The sequence below is a fragment of the Alligator mississippiensis genome, chromosome 4 (assembly GCF_030867095.1).
Source record: "Alligator mississippiensis isolate rAllMis1 chromosome 4, rAllMis1, whole genome shotgun sequence".
Taxonomy (NCBI): Eukaryota; Metazoa; Chordata; order Crocodylia; family Alligatoridae; genus Alligator; species Alligator mississippiensis.
In genome coordinates this window covers 189,377,418-189,394,647 of record NC_081827.1, presented here as the reverse complement: position 1 = coordinate 189,394,647, position 17,230 = coordinate 189,377,418, and the positions used below count along the sequence as shown (strand labels likewise).

The following is a 17,230-nucleotide window of genomic DNA, read 5'->3' as shown; positions in this document are numbered from 1 at the left end:
AAGGTTATTAGTAGGGTAGATATTAATTATACAGTGGAGTTCAGAATATAGAGAAAGGATAAAAAATTACTAGCACTTTTTGTCAGAATACTTCTGTTGGATAGATAGATTCTGACAATTGACAGCACACGGTTTGTGTGTACAATATGATTACCCGGTCCTATTCCACAGAACAGTTAAGTCCCATCAAAACCTTTTTTTCTTTATTTCTTTTTTATAATTGGTTCACTTATTTTCAATTGTAACTGAAGAAAAAAAAACTTTGCTCAAGGAACAGTTATTCACTATATGGACAATACCACTTCACAGCAAACTTTTTACTGTAAAGAAACAGGAGGAAGAAACGTTTGTTTCCACATGAATGGATTCTTTTCTTTGCTTGTGTTAAGTAATGACCTGCAGCCAGTATGGAACTTCTCCAGTCTCCCTTACATGACCTATCATTTGAGAGATCTCTCAGGGGTTCATCTAAAGTTTGAATTCAGAGAAAGCCTTGGCCCTGAAACCTGCTTGAACTATGTGTCTTGTTTTTGTGGATGTGTGACAGGTTTGTAAAGCTGCATTTGACCAGAACTAAAACTTTGGGGAAAAAAAAGAAGGAATCTGCATTTTCTTTTAGGCAGTTAATGTGGGCTGGGCTGTTCCAAAATCTGGTACGTTACAATGGGTCACAGCTTGAAGGAAAAATTATTTCAAGCCAGGTGAATAAATTCTTGATCCACTAACTGGTTATACAACAAAAGTCTTTGTGGCAAATTGGATTCATGCACAAGAGGACTTAACGTATTCCCTGGTAATTGAATCAATGGCTATGCTCAATCACAGGGTTTTGCTGACTTCCTAAATTAGGGAAAATACAGGTTAAGAGCCAGCCATCTAATCACATCCTTTTTATTGCCCTTGCATATTTAGTTAGAGTAGCATGAAGTTTCCAGGAAAAGTGAGAATTTACAGCACTGTCAATTATGACACATGCGTTGCAGGGGGAAAACAAGTGCATGTTGACCCCTCTTCTCCTTTAGTGTGAAATGTCAGTGAGAAGTGCTTGATATGAAGCTACTGAATTCACAGCACAGAACAGCTGAGCAATGGCTTCGCATAAAACAAAAGTCCTTTGTGGGTGTCTTAGTTGTATGGCTCTCACTGTCCTGAAAGAAATTTCACTTCAGCTGTCCTGGATTTGAGCACTGTGGCCAGTCAGAACATGGCCTGAGTTTGGTTGATTCTGCAAATGATTCTCACCATTTCCCAGTTGTTTAGTGAGCCCAATGACTGCTGTCATACTGCAACACACTGTAGTAACAAATGACTGCGCAACCCACGGGTCACATGGCACTAGTATTTGCTAATGTGTGTTTTACAGGGCGTGATAGCAGACTTGAAGATAAAAAATGATCCCCATGCTGCCGTACTCCAGTGTGAGGAGGATGAGGATGATACTGAGGAGGTGAGTTCTTTGCCTTGGGGGATTATGTTAGTTGTGGTTTGCTTACACCAGTGGTGCTCAAGCCCTGGCTCATGGGTTACATCCAGCCTGTAAAACTATATCATCTAGCACACAGGGCTCCCCCAGTGTCCAGAAAGTTGGCAGCAAGGGAGTGGTGGCAGTGTTAATGGTTGCTCCCCTGTTGCCAAATTTCTGGACTTGTGGGCAGCACTGTAGGCCGGATGATGTAGTTCTGAGCGCCAGATTGCACCAGCAGGTGGCCAGATCTGGGAACACAGGATCAGGCCAGCGTAGGCCTGGATTTGGACATGCAGGGTTGGGCCCCGTGCAGGGCTGCATCCAGGTGTGTGAGGTCAGGCTGGCGCAGAACCAGACACCACATGCTGACTCCACACAGGATCCGGCCTGTGGACTGATTCTGCACCACTCACCCAGCCCATGGACTCGGAAGGTTGGGCACCACCGGCTTACATCAATCAGCGAAGCCCTCTTCCTAAAATCATCTCTTAAAAGGCTGCTTTGGAATCAGTGCAAAATTTAACCCACAGTTTAGGGCCATGATCTGGTGCCCACGTGCCCCTTTGATGAGCATGGGTTCTGTGGGCAGGGATGTACAAGGAGCAGATCATGGCTGTGCCCTGCCCCTGCCCCGTGCTGTCACTGCTGCCAACTCCTGGCCCCGGATGCAGCTACCCACCCAGCCGTGCACCCTGCCTGCACAGCTCCTGGCTGATCTCCACGGGGGCCCCGGTAGCGTGGGGCCACGACAGCACGGGGCATGGCTAGGGCCAAGCCCTGGTTCTGCGGCCCCACGCTGTCATGCCCCTGCGCTCCCAGGGTCTCCATGAAGACTGCCCAGAAACTGCACGGACAGAGGCTGCTGGAAAATAGAGTCCAGCCAGGGGTTGGATCCACCATTTTGCCCACTCCTGGGCTAGGATGTTTTGTTTTTGTTAGACCCCAGTTTCTCCATGGTAGGAAGAAATAACAACAGCCTTATCAGCAAGGAGAGGAATCTTTTGGGGCTGCAAGGATGCTTCAAGATGTACGTGTCCTACAGTGAAGCATAGGTTTATTTTTCTTTGTGAAGGGAATGTAGATTCCAGTGACGTAAATTTGTCTTAATTTGAGACCTCAGTCATTTGTGACTGTATTGTCTGACTTTGTGTGCTTGTTTTTTTTCCTGCTCCTGAATGATACAGATGTCTGGAGATTTTGGAAGTGGAGTTGAGGAAAAACTCCACTCATCAGGAAAGGAGAGGGTGAGTTTGTGGCTGTGGGGTGAATGGCATTCCTTCATTGCTTTGGTTTTCAGTTCCCTTCTGGATACACCTCATAAAACTATATTGCTGTGACTCCTTCCACTCTCTGTCACGTGTGGGATGGTAGGAAATCCCCTGACCTCGCTAAAACCTGGAACACTGAGGAAACCTGGGGGTGGTTTCCTTGTTTGTTACCACCTCCACTCCAGCTGTTTTCATTGCCACAGTGGCTTGCACAAAGCAACAAACTGCAGGTGGGAGTTTTCCAGCGTGCTGCCAGTGGCTCTTCGGCCCTTTAAGTCTGTTGCTTGTTTGTGGTCCTGATTTCTCTCTCTCTCGCCAGTAAGGCTGGAGGGGAAAGAAGAGGGACTCCTTGTTGATTTGAACAATTGTTCTCTGTAGCATGCTGTCTAATCATGATCTTGATTCTCTGGCTAGTCCCCCCATGCCATCAAAACACAGTGACGTAGCCTGGATTTGTGCCAGGTGTCCTGACCCTTTCTCCTGCCACACTGAGCCAGCTAGTGGTTCCATGCACAACTGACTTTACTCATCAACCTAGCTATACCATTAAAGCACGTGCAACAAATAATTACCTTCCCTTGCTGCCCTAAAGAAGTACATTGGTTTCACAGTTCCACATAGCAGTATCTTAGAGCCAATGATATGTTTAGAGTCCAGTTGTCACAACCAGATTTCATCCAGTTCCCAAGAGTCCAAAGACAGTTGCTAAACCTCTTTCCACCACATGTGCATTAGGGCCTGGAAACAAGCCGTTTAACCATAATGCGTTTGGATTTCAGTCCAAACAGCGTCTGAACTCTGGATTGATGCCTGTTAAGGACAGGATAATGATTCAGGTCCCTAAAGCTTTGGAGCCACTGATCTGGGTGGATTTGTTTAAGGACTCACTGTTTCCCACTTATGGTGCATTCTGCTCCTTTGAGTTTGGCAGTGCTCATGCTGTGTTAGTCATACCTGACAAGACGCATGTTTTCAATAGCACATCCCTAACTCTGGCCCTGTGATAACTTTCTAAGTGCAACTCTGTTCAAGAAGTGACAGTAGAAATGGTACCACCTTATTTAGCAAACTTGCTCTGCTGAATGTGTTCAGAGTCTGATGGACTGGCCTCTACTGACTAAAATACCCTTTCTGCTTCTACTGTTGTTAGCTTTGCAAAGACAGTGCCATTGTGGGAGAATGAACAGAATGTCATTAGAATTGTTCAAATTCCAATATGAACTTGGCAGGATCCTGTGGCTTTCACTAAAGGCCTAAACTAGCCTGCAGCTGCTTTTCTGCTGGTGATGTGCCGGAAGGAAGACACCAGGCTTTCCTGTCAGAGTCAGGGTGGGCTTGCAGGGCTTCACTTAAGAAAATATCAGTGCTCTTTTGCCATGCAGGCTGACCTTGCCTGAGCTAAGAACCCCTGAGAGAAGCTGACCTTGCAGCCCCACAGTGTCATTTATACAGGCTGACTTTGCATTGTAGGACCATGCTTTCTTGGGGCCTTTCCTGCAGAATGAAAATTTGTTGAATGGAATGAATTAAATAATACTTTGGTGTGGCTTCTTGACTTGGTGACCACAAGTCATGGATTTTGCTCTATAGGGCCACAAGTACATGGCTTAATGTCTGGAGCAGGGCTGTTTTATGCATTGTGAGGCTTACTTGTTTACCAGCTCTGTGCCTCTGTTGTCTGACCTGACAGTGTAAGCTGCAGATGATTGGACCTCATGGCGAAAGAAAAACGCTTGCATTTTTATTGATTTATTGAATTATTTCTTTGAATTTTTATGCTGCCCCCCCAACGCTTGTGGCAACTTACAATAAAAAGTCGTAAAAACTCATGCTTGACCGATTTTAATGGTCAGACGGTAACAAAGTTTGTTTTACAGATACTTTCTCACTGTGCAGATTCTATAGACGTTTTTTAAAAAGAGAACTAGAAAAGATAAGTTAGTATGTGCGCCTCAACCACTCCAGCAGGAGCTGAACTTGGGACCTTCAAATCCATAGCCCATCCACCCCGAGTTCAAAGAGCCACTGCTGTCTTCTGGGTAGATCAGCTGCTGGAGAAGGCTGCACCTTTGCCAGTGATCTAGACATGTTGAGACCAGAATTCTTGTTTTCTGGGATACATTGGCTCATGCTCATAGGGAAAAACCAAGCCTGTGGGTTTGGCACTTTTATTCTGAATTGCTGTGTAGTTGAATGAATAAAACCAAGGGCTGCCAGTGTAAAAAATGTGGTTTCTATTCCAGTCTTTACCTCAAGTAAGCTTGCACAGTGTCTCCATTAATTTATTTGTAAAATGGGGAAATAATTATACTTGACTGCCTTCTAAGGTTAAATGTGAGGCTTTGCTAAGTAATCAGTGCTGTCAAGTGCACAGAGAAACAAACATCAGTTAATGGATGTCGGACCGAAATGTATAAATTGGACTGAATAAATAAGAAAGCCTTGATGAGGAACAGGAAGATTATACTACTCCTGTCTTTGACACTGGTACAAGAACTCCTGAAAGTACCATGTCTGGTTCTGATGTTCCCAATTCAGGAAGGATGCTGGTAAGTTGGAGAGGGTCCAGAGAACAGTATGAGAACAATGAACATTTTGGAAAGCATGCCTTTTAGGGACAGGTTTGAGAAACTCGATCTGTTTAGTTTACCACACAAAAGGTCAGGGGGCAATTTGATCACAGCACCTACATGGGGAATAAAATTTTGATGAAGCCCCTTTGCGCAGCAGACAAAAGCATTCTCAAATCAGAAGCTGAAGCTAGGCAAATTCAGAATATCAGCGAAGGACACATTTTAATGGCAAGGCTGCTTGATCACGGGGACAATTTACTGAGGGCTCTGATGGAATCATCACTGACTTTTTTCAAGTCAAAACTGGATGTTTTTCTAAGGGATCTCCTTTAGGTTAAAGTGGGATTAATTGAAGGAAGTCCTACAGCCCAGGTTCTACAGGAGGTCAGGTCAGAGAAGCACAATTATCCTTTTTGGCTTTAGACTCTATGGGTGTGTAACTCATTGCTCTTCATACTTGGAACAGCTTCCAGTAAGCAATGAGCCAGATGGCTGTTAATCCCCTGCATTGCTTGGCATTAGGGAGGACTGTGCTAAGAGCTGAACCATATCAGCAGAGTAGATAATTTTGTTCTCCCACACTCACTTAACTTCCACTCTTTTGTCTTGTTCAGGGGATCCCAACTGTCTCAGGACTCCCCAAACCTCCCCCTGTCACTTCTCCCCCCATTGCTGGCAGGCCGGTGGAGAAAGTCAGTGGGAGCTCTCAGCTGCAGACAGAGCACATCAAAGCAGAAGAAACACCGCCAGTATCTACAGGAGGTAAAACTAGACTCTGTCCATTTGATCCCCTAGCCAGCAAAGAGGTGAAGCAGGGGTGGCATCTGCAAACTTCCTGCAGTGTAGAGAAATTAGAAATGTCACAAACTTGATCAGCTGCTTTGAGACAAAAGAGTAAGACTGTTTCTTCCTAGATAGGAGTTCTCCCCAAGTATTGTCACGAGGGCTGCACAGCCTTTCATACAGACTCCTGGCTATTGCCTGAGAGAACCTGATTAGTTCATGTATCGTTGGCAAGTTTGTTAAATAGGGCAGTAGCTAGAGTTGCTAAAGTAGCTAACAATCAAACACTATTGTTTGAAGCAGTGAGCTACAACAGTTGCCACACTGAGTTTGCTAGTGGTAGGAGTAAAGGAACTCACAAGTCGCATGGAATTTCTTCAGCTTGAGATTTTTTTAAAGCAGTTCTTCAGCTAACAAAGATAGGAAAATGAGCAGATCCATGAAGGAGCTTCATGCTTCACGTGTCCAGTGTTGTTCTGTTTTCCCGTGCTTGATGGTAGCAGCTAGTGTCTGCTTTGTAAATGGGGATCTTGGCTATGATGGTACTAGAGTAGCCAGCGTTTGTCCTTGTTGTATCTTGTGTAGGGCAGACCACATTGCTGTATGACTGCCCTGCTCCCTGCATCCCCAGAGGCAGTGTCATTCCATTTAGCGTTCATCTGTCTCCCCAAGTATAATTATACCCACCTTTTGCTTTCCAGCCAGGGTTGGTCAAAAAGGTGAAAAGGGGGAGAAAGGAGAACGTGGTCCAAAAGGAGACTCCAGAACTGGTGGGGTTCCATCCACAGGTGGTGTCAAAGGAGAAAAGGTCAGTGCAGCTGCATGGAACTTTTCTAGCAACTTCATCCAAGGGGATGTAGTTATAATGCAAACTGTAGTGAACTAACCCTCATCCAACCCCAGCTTATGAATGCAGGCAGCAATTCTGCTTCACTGCAAGAGGCTCAGTAGCTCCATCTGCCTCAGTACCTTGTCTAGTCTTGCCATCTGGGCACCACCCTCACAGCCTCCTCACTGATTAGTGACAACCACAGCAGTGCAACTGGCTTTGTAGGCTTGGTTTTGTGCAGTGCATGAGACCAGTATGGATAGCAAAGTGGAATCTGCCAAGCCTGAATGACTTCAGGATCCAGTCTTTGGTTGTTTAGCATGCACTAGGAGGGAGGGAGAGAGGGATGAATGGCATTTAATTTTACTGTACACTGCTTCTTCCTAGAGCCACATTAGGAAACCCCTGACATAGTTCTACCAATGTTCATGTAGGGCGCATGTCATAGGCTAGCTGGGCATTGTGAGTATATTAATTTAGTTGCAGACTGACTGAGCACTGCAACTTTATTAGCCACTGGGCTTTTTGGTTCGGAATCAAGGAGATGTTGGGAAGGAAAGCAACAACAAGTTTTATTTATAAAAAAGAATAAATTTTATTTATAACAACAAAAGATATACATATAGTATAAAGTTTATACATATAACAGTTAGTAAAAAGGTTAAGCTAATAAACAGACACCATAACAATACAAATTCAAATTGGCAGTAGTAATAAAACAGAGAAATTAACCAAGAGTTCTCACTTGGTTAGTAACTTATCGATAGTCTTTCAGTTAGAAACACGTCAAGTTGATTCAGCGAAGTCAGGCATCCCCGATTTACGCTATCAGAAGGAGAACTGGAGGAGGACCCTCAGTCAGGATCTGGACTTCGTTCACAACTGTTTTATAAGTTCTACTCCAAATATCTTCAAAAGGCAGATTTCTCTGTTATAACCTGCTCATTAACCCTTCTAGTTCTGGCTATCGCAGGCGCATCCAGACAAGTGTTGACGTTTGGTTGCCTGGGAACAAGTAACAGCGGTGCGCTTTGTGCCGCAGCTACCTGTCTCTGGGGAATGCCCATGCCACACGTGCTTTGGCATGCAGCAAGTTACCCTAGGGTGTGGTAGGGGAGGCTGGAGTCAGCACTGGGCTGGCCCCAGCAGCCTTACCTGGGGTCCTGGGGGCCTCCCAGAGCTGCAGCCATGGTGATCCTGCTGGGCAGAGCCTGACTGGCAGCCACAGCGTGGCTCCAAGTGGCTCAGCTCCACTTTTCAGCAGCATGTGCTGCCTGAGTGGGCTCTGCTCTGTTTTTGTTTATTTTTCCTGTGGGTGTTTTTTGGACACCTGGATATCCAGCAGTGCACGCATGGGCAGTGCGCCCCTGCAGCATGGAGAACACCAGACTGTGTGGTATCTGCATTGCAGATGTATTTGTAACACCACATACCACACGGATGGACTCATCTGGATGTGCCCGTAGAGTGGCTGCCACCCATATCTGGTATGGAAAACACATCTGCACCTGCCTCACGGGTAGCTATCTGTTGGATTGTAAAACAGATAGTCCAGTCAGGTACCATAATCTTGTGCTTCTTGATTCTACAGGGAGAAAAAGGCGAACTTGGTGTTAAGGTGAGCACCGACTGTGGGGGGACGGGGGACGATGGTGGGCCAGGCATTGAGGTGGACACGATGTGGGTAGTGCCAGGATTGAGGTGGATGTTCTGGAGATATGGGCCCAGGTTGGGACTTGGCACTGAGGGAGGCTACAAATTATTTTGATATGGGGACTGTGGTAATGGAGTTGGGTGTTAAGATGGGCCAAGTGGGCTTGGGGTCAGTGTTTAATAGGTGTTTTCAGGGAAAGTGCTGTTGAGTTGTGCGGGCAGGTTCACACATGACTGCTGATAATAGTCTCTTTGAGTGTGTGCCCAAGCCATTGGCAAGGCCTGGGAATTGTGCTTTTTATGTGCCAACAAGAAGTGTTCCCTGGGATCATTATTATCTGAAGTGCAGTGACTGACAACCAGAGAGACTATTCTTTTTAAGAATACAAGAATAAGTCCCTGAGACATGTAGAAGGCTTAAAAGCCAGATCCATGCTGTCTACAGAGGGGTACACAGGGACCCACTATCCTGCAGCTGAGTTGTACTCCTGGGAATCTGGATGGCAGTCACACAACCACCTGGTCTTTGCTCAGTTCTCAGCCCTCCTTTATTCCAGTGAGCTGCTGTGCTTAGCACAACTGCTTCCCAGAAACATGCCTCTTGAACAGGTTAGCTCAGTGTGAAAGTGTGATGTTGATATGAGCCAGGCTGGTAGGTAATCAAGCATGAGTGATAGCTTCTAGCAGAGGACTGTCACTAGTATGGCATCACAAATGCAGCTGTCCAGATAAAGAGCCTTGAAATAGCCTGTGTTTACCAGGCTTGTCAGTAAGGCACTTTACTCAGTGTGGCTGTCTCCTAGTCACACTTCCCCAGCAGCCAGAGGCATGTCACCTTAGATATTGAGGTGGTAGTGGTTGTTGCTGGTAGTGGTGCCCACTGTATGCCAGGCCCTTCCCAGGCTCACAAGAAGGATGGCTACTGCTTGGGACTCTCCAAGGATACGGAGACAAGTAGACAGGAGTTAGGGAAGGGAAGTCTTCTACTTCAGTCTTTGCCTGGAGAAGAAGTTGGAGGGAGACATGAGGGAAGCTCGTTTATTGTCACTGAGCTTCCCCCTGGCTGAGCATGAGAAAGTGGAGGCTGCTGCTGAACTGTCCATGGCAGCGAGTGCACAAAGGGGGAGATTTCACATCTTGGCAAGCCCAGAAAACTCCCAGAAACAAGGTGTTTCTTCTCCACATGAGACCAATAGAGGAAAATAGGTGGGCACTTGCTGGCAGGACCCTGCTTCCAGTGCTTTCCAGGGCCCAATGGAGGAGTTTGGCTGGGCCCAGGCCTCTCGGACTATGTTCAGTGTCTGACCATGTTCTGGTGATTAATTGTTTCCCTCTTTTATCCCCAGGGAAGTGCAGGATTTGGGTATCCAGGCTCAAAGGGCCAGAAAGGTGAGCCGGGTGCTCCAGGGGATCCCGGTCCTCCTGGCCCCCCAGGGCCCTCTGGAACCATCTTGCAGCACCAGGATGGCTCTGTGGTAGAGCATGTCACTGGACCTCCAGGAGCCATGGGCCCCCCAGGGCTTCCCGGGAAAGATGGTCTCCCTGGCAAGGATGGAGAGCCTGTGAGTAAACCCTTCCCCCATCCAGTGAGGGGACCAGGGAGCAGCCAGGCCCTCCCCGGGGGTGTGGAGCAGCCAATACCCTCCAGCCACAGGATGCTACAGCAGGGTAGGAAGATGTCTTGGCTAGTGCTGCTGAAATCCTAACAACGTCTGCAGGGGCAGTGGGAAGGTCATTGAGGGACAGTGAATGGGGAGGCTTTGGAGGGGCCTGCTGACTGGCACAGCCTGTGGGGGATTCCCCGGGGGGGAGGGAGAGGGGGGCACATTTGGGCTCTGTAGAAGCAGCAATATGTCTTTATATGCAGCCTTTCCAGGCCTCTCTCTTATTTATTCTTTCCACTCTTTGTTGGCTCTAGGGGGATCCTGGTGAAGACGGCAAGCCTGTAAGTGTTACTACTTGTGTCTACCATCCAAACCTATTGCATTTGTGTTAGGGCCTTGTTACACTGTAATTTTGGGAGCTCTTAACCTCTGGCTTGTCCTCATATTAATACCTGAAACTGTTTTAAACACTCACTAGGCAGCTCAAAGTGATACCACTCCAGGGCAGGATTATCTCTGATCCATGTTGCCCAGTTCATGTTACACTAAGGTGCAGCCACTCTAGGCTATGCCTTAGTGTAAACACTCCACCCTGTATTTACCCCCTGCTTACCTGGATCAAGCGCACTGCCCCCCTGCCCTCCCCAGCACCCCATTCATTCCCCCTCCTGCTTATTGCTTATTTGTAACTGCCCATGCTGTCAGGGAAGGGTTAACCTGCCTGCGATAGGGTTGGAATTGGGCTTCCTGAGAAGGCTGTTTAGTTTGTTACTTCCAGCAATGCAAATCTTTTCCTTGTTTTATACGGTGTGTACAGTGAAATGTAGTGGGTTTTTCTTTCAGGCTCTCTTCTATCATGTTACTTCCCTTTGCAGGGTGACACTGGGCCCCAGGGATTCCCAGGAACTCCAGGGGAGCCTGGCCTCAAGGGTGAGAAGGTGAGTGTCTGGCCTTGGGGTAAAGTGGCAGCATGGGCTGGGCTCTCTGATTTGACATGGTTCGGCCCCCAGCCGGCATGTTTCTGAAATGTCATTCTACTTTGTGGGGCTCGCATACAGTGGATAATAAATCTTCAGTTATGTGCTCTGTGATCTCTTCTCTTTGCTTAGGGTGACCCAGGGGTTAGTGTGAAAGGATCCCCTGGACCGCCTGGCCCTCCTGGCCCGCCTGGGATACCAGGACTCTCATCTAAACAGGATAAGCTGGTACGTGTTGAGGGGATGGAAGAGTCAGGTGAGGGGGAGGTCTGCTCTCACTGCTGGCTGACTGCTTTTGCCTGAGTGGGGTTCTGCTGTTTGACCTCAGTGCCAGGGACTTGTTTTCCTATGGTGCCACTAAAGGCACATATAGCTCAACTGTTCCCACAGCCTCCAATGTCCACATTACATAGATTCATAGATTCATAGATGTTAGGGTCGGAAGGGACCTCAATAGATCATCAAGTCCGACCCCCTGCATAAGCAGGAAAAAGTGCTGGGTCTAGATGACCCCAGCTAGATACTCGTCTAACCTCCTCTTGAAGACCCCCAGGGTAGGGGAGAGCACCACCTCCCTTGGGAGCCCGTTCCAGACCTTGGCCACTCGAACTGTGAAGAAGTTCTTCCTTATGTCCAGTCTAAATCTGCTCTCTACTAGCTTGTGGCCATTGTTTCTTGTAACCCCCGGGGGCGCCTTGGTGAATAAATCCTCACCAATTCCCTTCTGTGCCCCCGTGATGAACTTATAGGCAGCTACAAGGTTGCCTCTCAACCTTCTCTTGCGGAGGCTGAAAAGGTCCAGTTTCTCTAGTCTCTCCTCGTAGGGCTTGGTCTGCAGGCCCTTGACCATACGAGTTGCCCTTCTCTGTACCCTCTCCAGGTTATCCGCATCCTTCTTGAAGTGTGGCGCCCAGAATTGCACGCAGTACTCCAACTGCGGTCTGACCAGTGCCCGATAGAGGGGAAGTATCACCTCCCTGGACCTATTCGTCATGCATCTGCTGATGCACGATAAAGTGCCATTGGCTTTTCTGATGGCTTCGTCACACTGCCGGCTCATGTTCATCTTGGAGTCCACTAGGACTCCAAGATCCCTTTCCACCTCTGTGCCACCCAGCAGGTCATTCCCTAGGCTGTAGGTGTGCTGGACATTTTTCCTCCCTAGGTGCAGCACTTTGCATTTCTCCTTGTTGAACTGCATCCTGTTGTTTTCTGCCCACTTGTCCAACCTGTCCAGGTCTGCCTGCACCTGTTCCCTGCCCTCCGGCGTGTCCACTTCTCCCCATAGCTTTGTGTCATCTGCAAACTTGGACAGAGTCATTTCACTCCCATGTCCAAGTCGCTGATGAAGACATTAAAGAGTATCGGTCCAAGGACCGAACCCTGCGGGACCCCACTGCCCACACCCTTCCAGGTCGAGACTGACCCATCTACCACGACTCTTTGGGTGCGACCCTCTAGCCAATTCGCCACCCACCGGACCGTGCAGTCATCCACATCAGAGCCTCTTAACTTGTTCACCAGTATGGGGTGGGATACCGTATCGAAGGCCTTCCTGAAGTCTAAGTATACAACATCCACCCCTCCTCCTGTGTCCAGGCATTTTGTAACCTGGTCATAGAAAGAGACTAGGTTGGTCAGGCATGATCTGCCCGCCACAAACCCATGCTGGTTTCCCCTCAGCATAATTTGCCCTGCCGGGCTCTCACAAATGTGAGCCTTGATAATTTTTTCAAATACTTTACCAAGGATGGAGGTGAGACTGACCGGCCTATAGTTGCCCGGGTCCTCCTTCCTCCCCTTTTTGAAAATGGGGACCACATTAGCCCTTTTCCAGTCCTCCGGGACTTGGCCCGTGCGCCACGAGCATTCGAATATTCCCGCCAGTGGCTCTGCAGTGATGTCGGCCAGTGCCTTCAGCACCCTCGGATGGAGCCCATCCGGGCCTGCCGACTTAAAGGCATCCAGTTCTTCCAAGTGACTCTGCACCACCTCAGGATCTACGTATGGAAGTCTGGCGCCTTGCTGCTGCCTCTCTACAACCCCAGTGAGATACTTGTCGTGCCCCTCACTTAGGAACACTGAGGCAAAGAACTCCTTGAGGAGTTCAGCCTTGTCCCCCCTGTCTGTCACCAATTGTTTCTGCCCATTTAGCAGCGGTCCTATTCCTCCCTGGGCCTTCCTTTTACTCCCAATATATCTAAAAAACAATTTCTTGTCCTTTACTTGGGTTGCCATCCTCAGCTCCATGGTAGCTTTGGCCCACCTAACTGCCTCCCTACAAGCACGAGCAGAGGAGGTATATTCATCTTTAGTGATCTCACCCTGTTTCCACTTTTTATGTGCTCCCCTTTTGGCCCTTAGGCTGCCCTGGATTTCTCTGGTCAGCCATGGAAGCCTCCTGGCCCCTTTCCCTCTTTTGCCTCGCTCGGGGATCGTCTTGCTTTGTGCCCGAAGGATCGTTTCCTTTAGGCACAGCCACCCTTCTTGGGCACCCATCCCATCAAAACTCCTACTCTGCAGTGCTTCCTTGACTAATCGCCTGAGTGCATTGAGATCAGCTTTCCTAAAGTCTAGCACTTTCACCCTACTAGTTACCTTACCCACTCACCGTCTTATGTTGAATTCTATTATAAGGTGATCACTGTCTCCCAGATAGCTACCGATCTGGAGGTCCCCTATCATGTCATCTCCCGTTGCCAATACCAGATCCAGTATGGCATTCCCCCTAGTGGGACCATGCACCTCCTGTGTCAGGTGGAGGTCCTGTACACAAGTTAGAAACCTGCGTGAGCGATGGGACCTTGCTGTCTGCGTCTCCCAGCAGATGTCCGGGGACATGTCAGGTCCCTAAGAGTTAGTATGAGATCGCTCATAGCATGGTTCCACTTTTGTAGTTCCAAACGTGCTCAATTGCAGATAAACTTTTGAGGGAAAAAAATAATCAAAACTATTCATTTTGCTTAAGTTAAACTAAATTTCATCCCTTTTGATAATGTTATATGCCCTGTCATTTTAGATTGACATGTCATATGATATATATAACATAACATTCATGATATGGCATACAAATAAGGTAATGTCATTTGTTATTTTTTTCTATTTGTATTTTTATAATATCAGTTATGGTAGGAAATTACCGAATTTCTAATTAGAAAAATTACAAATGTCCTGTTAGACTATCAGTTGGGTAAACCAAGTAGCAATTAACAGAATGTTAATTAGTAAACTAAATTGCCAATTAGAATACCAATTTCAAAATCAGTTTATAAAATAAAATTTGAAATGCAAAAATAAAATATAAAATATCATATGTTGAAATATACTATAAAAGCTGAAACATTTTGACTGTTATGTCATGTTACAGCATATTATACATCATTCCACATGTTTTATGTCATATAACAGTTGAATTGTTTTTCATAGATTCATAGATGTTAGGGTCGGAAGGGACCTCAATAGATCATCAAGTCTGACCCCCTGCATAGGCAGGAAAGAGTGCTGGGTTTAGATGACCCCAGCTAGATGCCTATCCTCTTGAAGACCCCCAGGGTAGGGGAGAGCACCACCTCCCTTGGGAGCCCATTCCAGACTTTGGCCACTCTAACTGTGAAGAAGTTCTTCCCAATGTCCAGTCTAAATCTGCTCTCTGCTAGCTTATGGCCATTTTTTCTTGTAACCCCCAGGGGCGCCTTGATGAGTAAAGCCTCACCAATTCCCTTCTGTGTCCCCATGATGAACTTATAGGCAGCCACAGGGTCGCCTCTCAACCTTCTCTTGCGGAGGCTGAAGAGGTCCAGGTGTCCTAGTCTCTCCTTACAGGGCTTGGCCTGCAAGCCCTTAACCATATGAGTGGCCCTTCTCTGGACCCTCTCCAGGTTATCCACATCCCTCTTGAAGTGCGGCACCCAAAACTGCGCACAGTATTCCAACTGCGGTCTGACCAGCGCCTGATAGAGGGGAATTATCACCTCCTTGGATCTGTTCGTCATGCATCTGCTGATGCACGATAAAGTGCCATTAGCTTTTCTGATGACTTCGTCACACTACCGACTCATGTTCATCTTGGAGTCCACTAGGACTCCAAGATCCCTTTCTGCTTCCTTGCCACCAAGCAGGTCATTTCCTAGTCAGTAGGTATGCTGGACATTTTTCCTCCCTAGGTGCAGCACTTTGCATTTCTCCTTGTTGAATTGCATTCTGTTGTTTTCTGCCCATATGTCCATCCTGTCCAGGTCTGCTTAGTTGTTCCCTGCCCTCCGGTGTGTGGGCAGGGATTTGACTTTAACATTACATTATAAATGAAAGTTTAAAATATAATGACACTATTAAGTTGGGAAAGTCAAAACAACTTTTCAACATGGGTTAACTAAAGTGTCATTTGAATTTTTTCCAAAAAGAAATTTTAAAATTCTGTTTTGTGGGAAATTCTTAGATCTTGATTTGGAATGAAGAAAATTGAAATTGAACCTCCTACAGACTAGGAAATTATGGGTGTCTATAGATATGCTCGGGGGGGGGGCACTTTAATTAGAGCCACTCTAACTAAGCACCCACAGCATCATATTCTGTATTTAGCATCCCGCACTTCAAAATGTCAGTGGGGGCGCTTGAACTAAAGCTCATTCAACGAGCTTTAGTTCAGGTGCCCCCATTGCCATTTTGAAGTGCAGGGATGCTGAAGAGATGTGATGCAGACGCTGTTGGAGCATGCTAATTGAATCTACTCCGACGTGTGCTAATTAGCGGAGCAAACATCTGGTACGCATATAGGTGCCCTGTAGGACCAGACAACTCTAGTTACAGTACTCTCAATGATGTCACCATTAATACCTTAGCTGTGGGTGAAATGGTTTCAGGGTACAGATCTGCTCAACATCCATGCACTTCTTTTTCAGGTCCTATTTAGATTTTGCTTGCAGGGCAAACACAAGACAGTGCCTGGGCCTGGTGGTAGACCTCTGCCCCAAGGTGACTTATCCTCTGCTGTCATTGTTTAGACCTTGCCACTTTTTGCTGCTCTTGTGAACAGGGAAGGGATCTAAATCACTTCCCTTTCCCAGAGGTTCTCTTTGCTAGTTGAGCAGTCTGGTGGAGTAGTCTGTGCTAAGTCCTTCAGTGTCTTCACAGCTGGATTGTCTTGGAGAAGAGGACCTGGATGTTCTATGCAGCAGATATCTGCATCCAAGCCTCATTTGATCACAAAAATGAGGGAATTATAACAAAGTTAATAAATGGATCAAACATCACTGGGATATAATCTGGGCTCCCTCAGGACCATATGACACAGCAGATAAATCCCAGAGTGACTGGTCTAAACAGCACTGTCATGGTTGGTCAAAAGCCTCCTACATAGGAGAGCCAACATCCTCATCCTGATAGACAGCCCCATCACATGGGAGTTATAGTAGTCTGGAAGAGCCAGCCAGAGGTTATGGTGTTCACAGTTATAAACCCTTCTTAAGTACTGTAGGAGATCAGGGCCAGGAGATGCTGCTGATCTGAGTCAAACCTTAGTCTGTGGCATGAATGCTGTGCATCCCCATCTGACTGTAATCTTGTCCTCTCTGTGTGCTTCTATTCCAGACATTCATTGACATGGAAGGGTCTGGGTTTGCAGGTGATCTGGAAAGTTTGCGGGTGAGTGTGCAAACCCAGGGAAGTGTGATGATCCAGTTGCATTTCCAAGGCTTTGTTTTGTTAAATCCTCAAGCTGGGTAGTGTTTAATAAGACTTGCTCAGAGCAGTCCTGTGTGACTGGCCCACCCAGCTGCCAGAGAGAACCTAGGAAGTGTGCAAGATCTGATTGTGCCCCTTACACATTATTTTTGTCCTCTCTTTCAGGGACCCCGAGGCCCACCAGGTCCCCCAGGACCTCCTGGTGTGCCTGGCCTGCCAGGAGAACCAGGAAGATTTGGGATGAACCATACAGCGATTCCAGGTCCCCCTGGCCTGCCTGGCAAAGATGGAAGCCCTGGACTGCAAGGGCCATCTGTAAGTGTGTGGAGAACAAGGCATGGTGGGTCAATGAAGGAATGGGGAAGATTGTGATCTGACCAGTTGATCCAGAGTTATTCC

General features: G+C 47.3%; 1 protein-coding gene across 3 annotated transcripts in view; it reads left to right on the top strand.

Annotated features, from left to right (window-relative positions):
- The window catches only part of COL18A1 (collagen type XVIII alpha 1 chain), a 97,143-nt gene that overhangs the window by 41,978 nt on the left and 37,935 nt on the right, over nucleotides 1-17,230 (top strand). For all 3 annotated transcript variants that reach the window (XM_006271279.4, XM_059727214.1, XM_019492001.2), the window contains exons 3-13: nucleotides 1,364-1,447; nucleotides 2,650-2,709; nucleotides 5,921-6,068; nucleotides 6,791-6,897; nucleotides 8,510-8,536; nucleotides 9,918-10,133; nucleotides 10,490-10,516; nucleotides 11,051-11,113; nucleotides 11,285-11,380; nucleotides 16,739-16,792; nucleotides 16,997-17,146. In XM_006271279.4, the coding sequence (XP_006271341.1) occupies nucleotides 1,364-1,447; nucleotides 2,650-2,709; nucleotides 5,921-6,068; nucleotides 6,791-6,897; nucleotides 8,510-8,536; nucleotides 9,918-10,133; nucleotides 10,490-10,516; nucleotides 11,051-11,113; nucleotides 11,285-11,380; nucleotides 16,739-16,792; nucleotides 16,997-17,146 (1,032 nt within the window). The remainder of the gene's footprint in view (nucleotides 1-1,363; nucleotides 1,448-2,649; nucleotides 2,710-5,920; nucleotides 6,069-6,790; nucleotides 6,898-8,509; nucleotides 8,537-9,917; nucleotides 10,134-10,489; nucleotides 10,517-11,050; nucleotides 11,114-11,284; nucleotides 11,381-16,738; nucleotides 16,793-16,996; nucleotides 17,147-17,230) is intronic.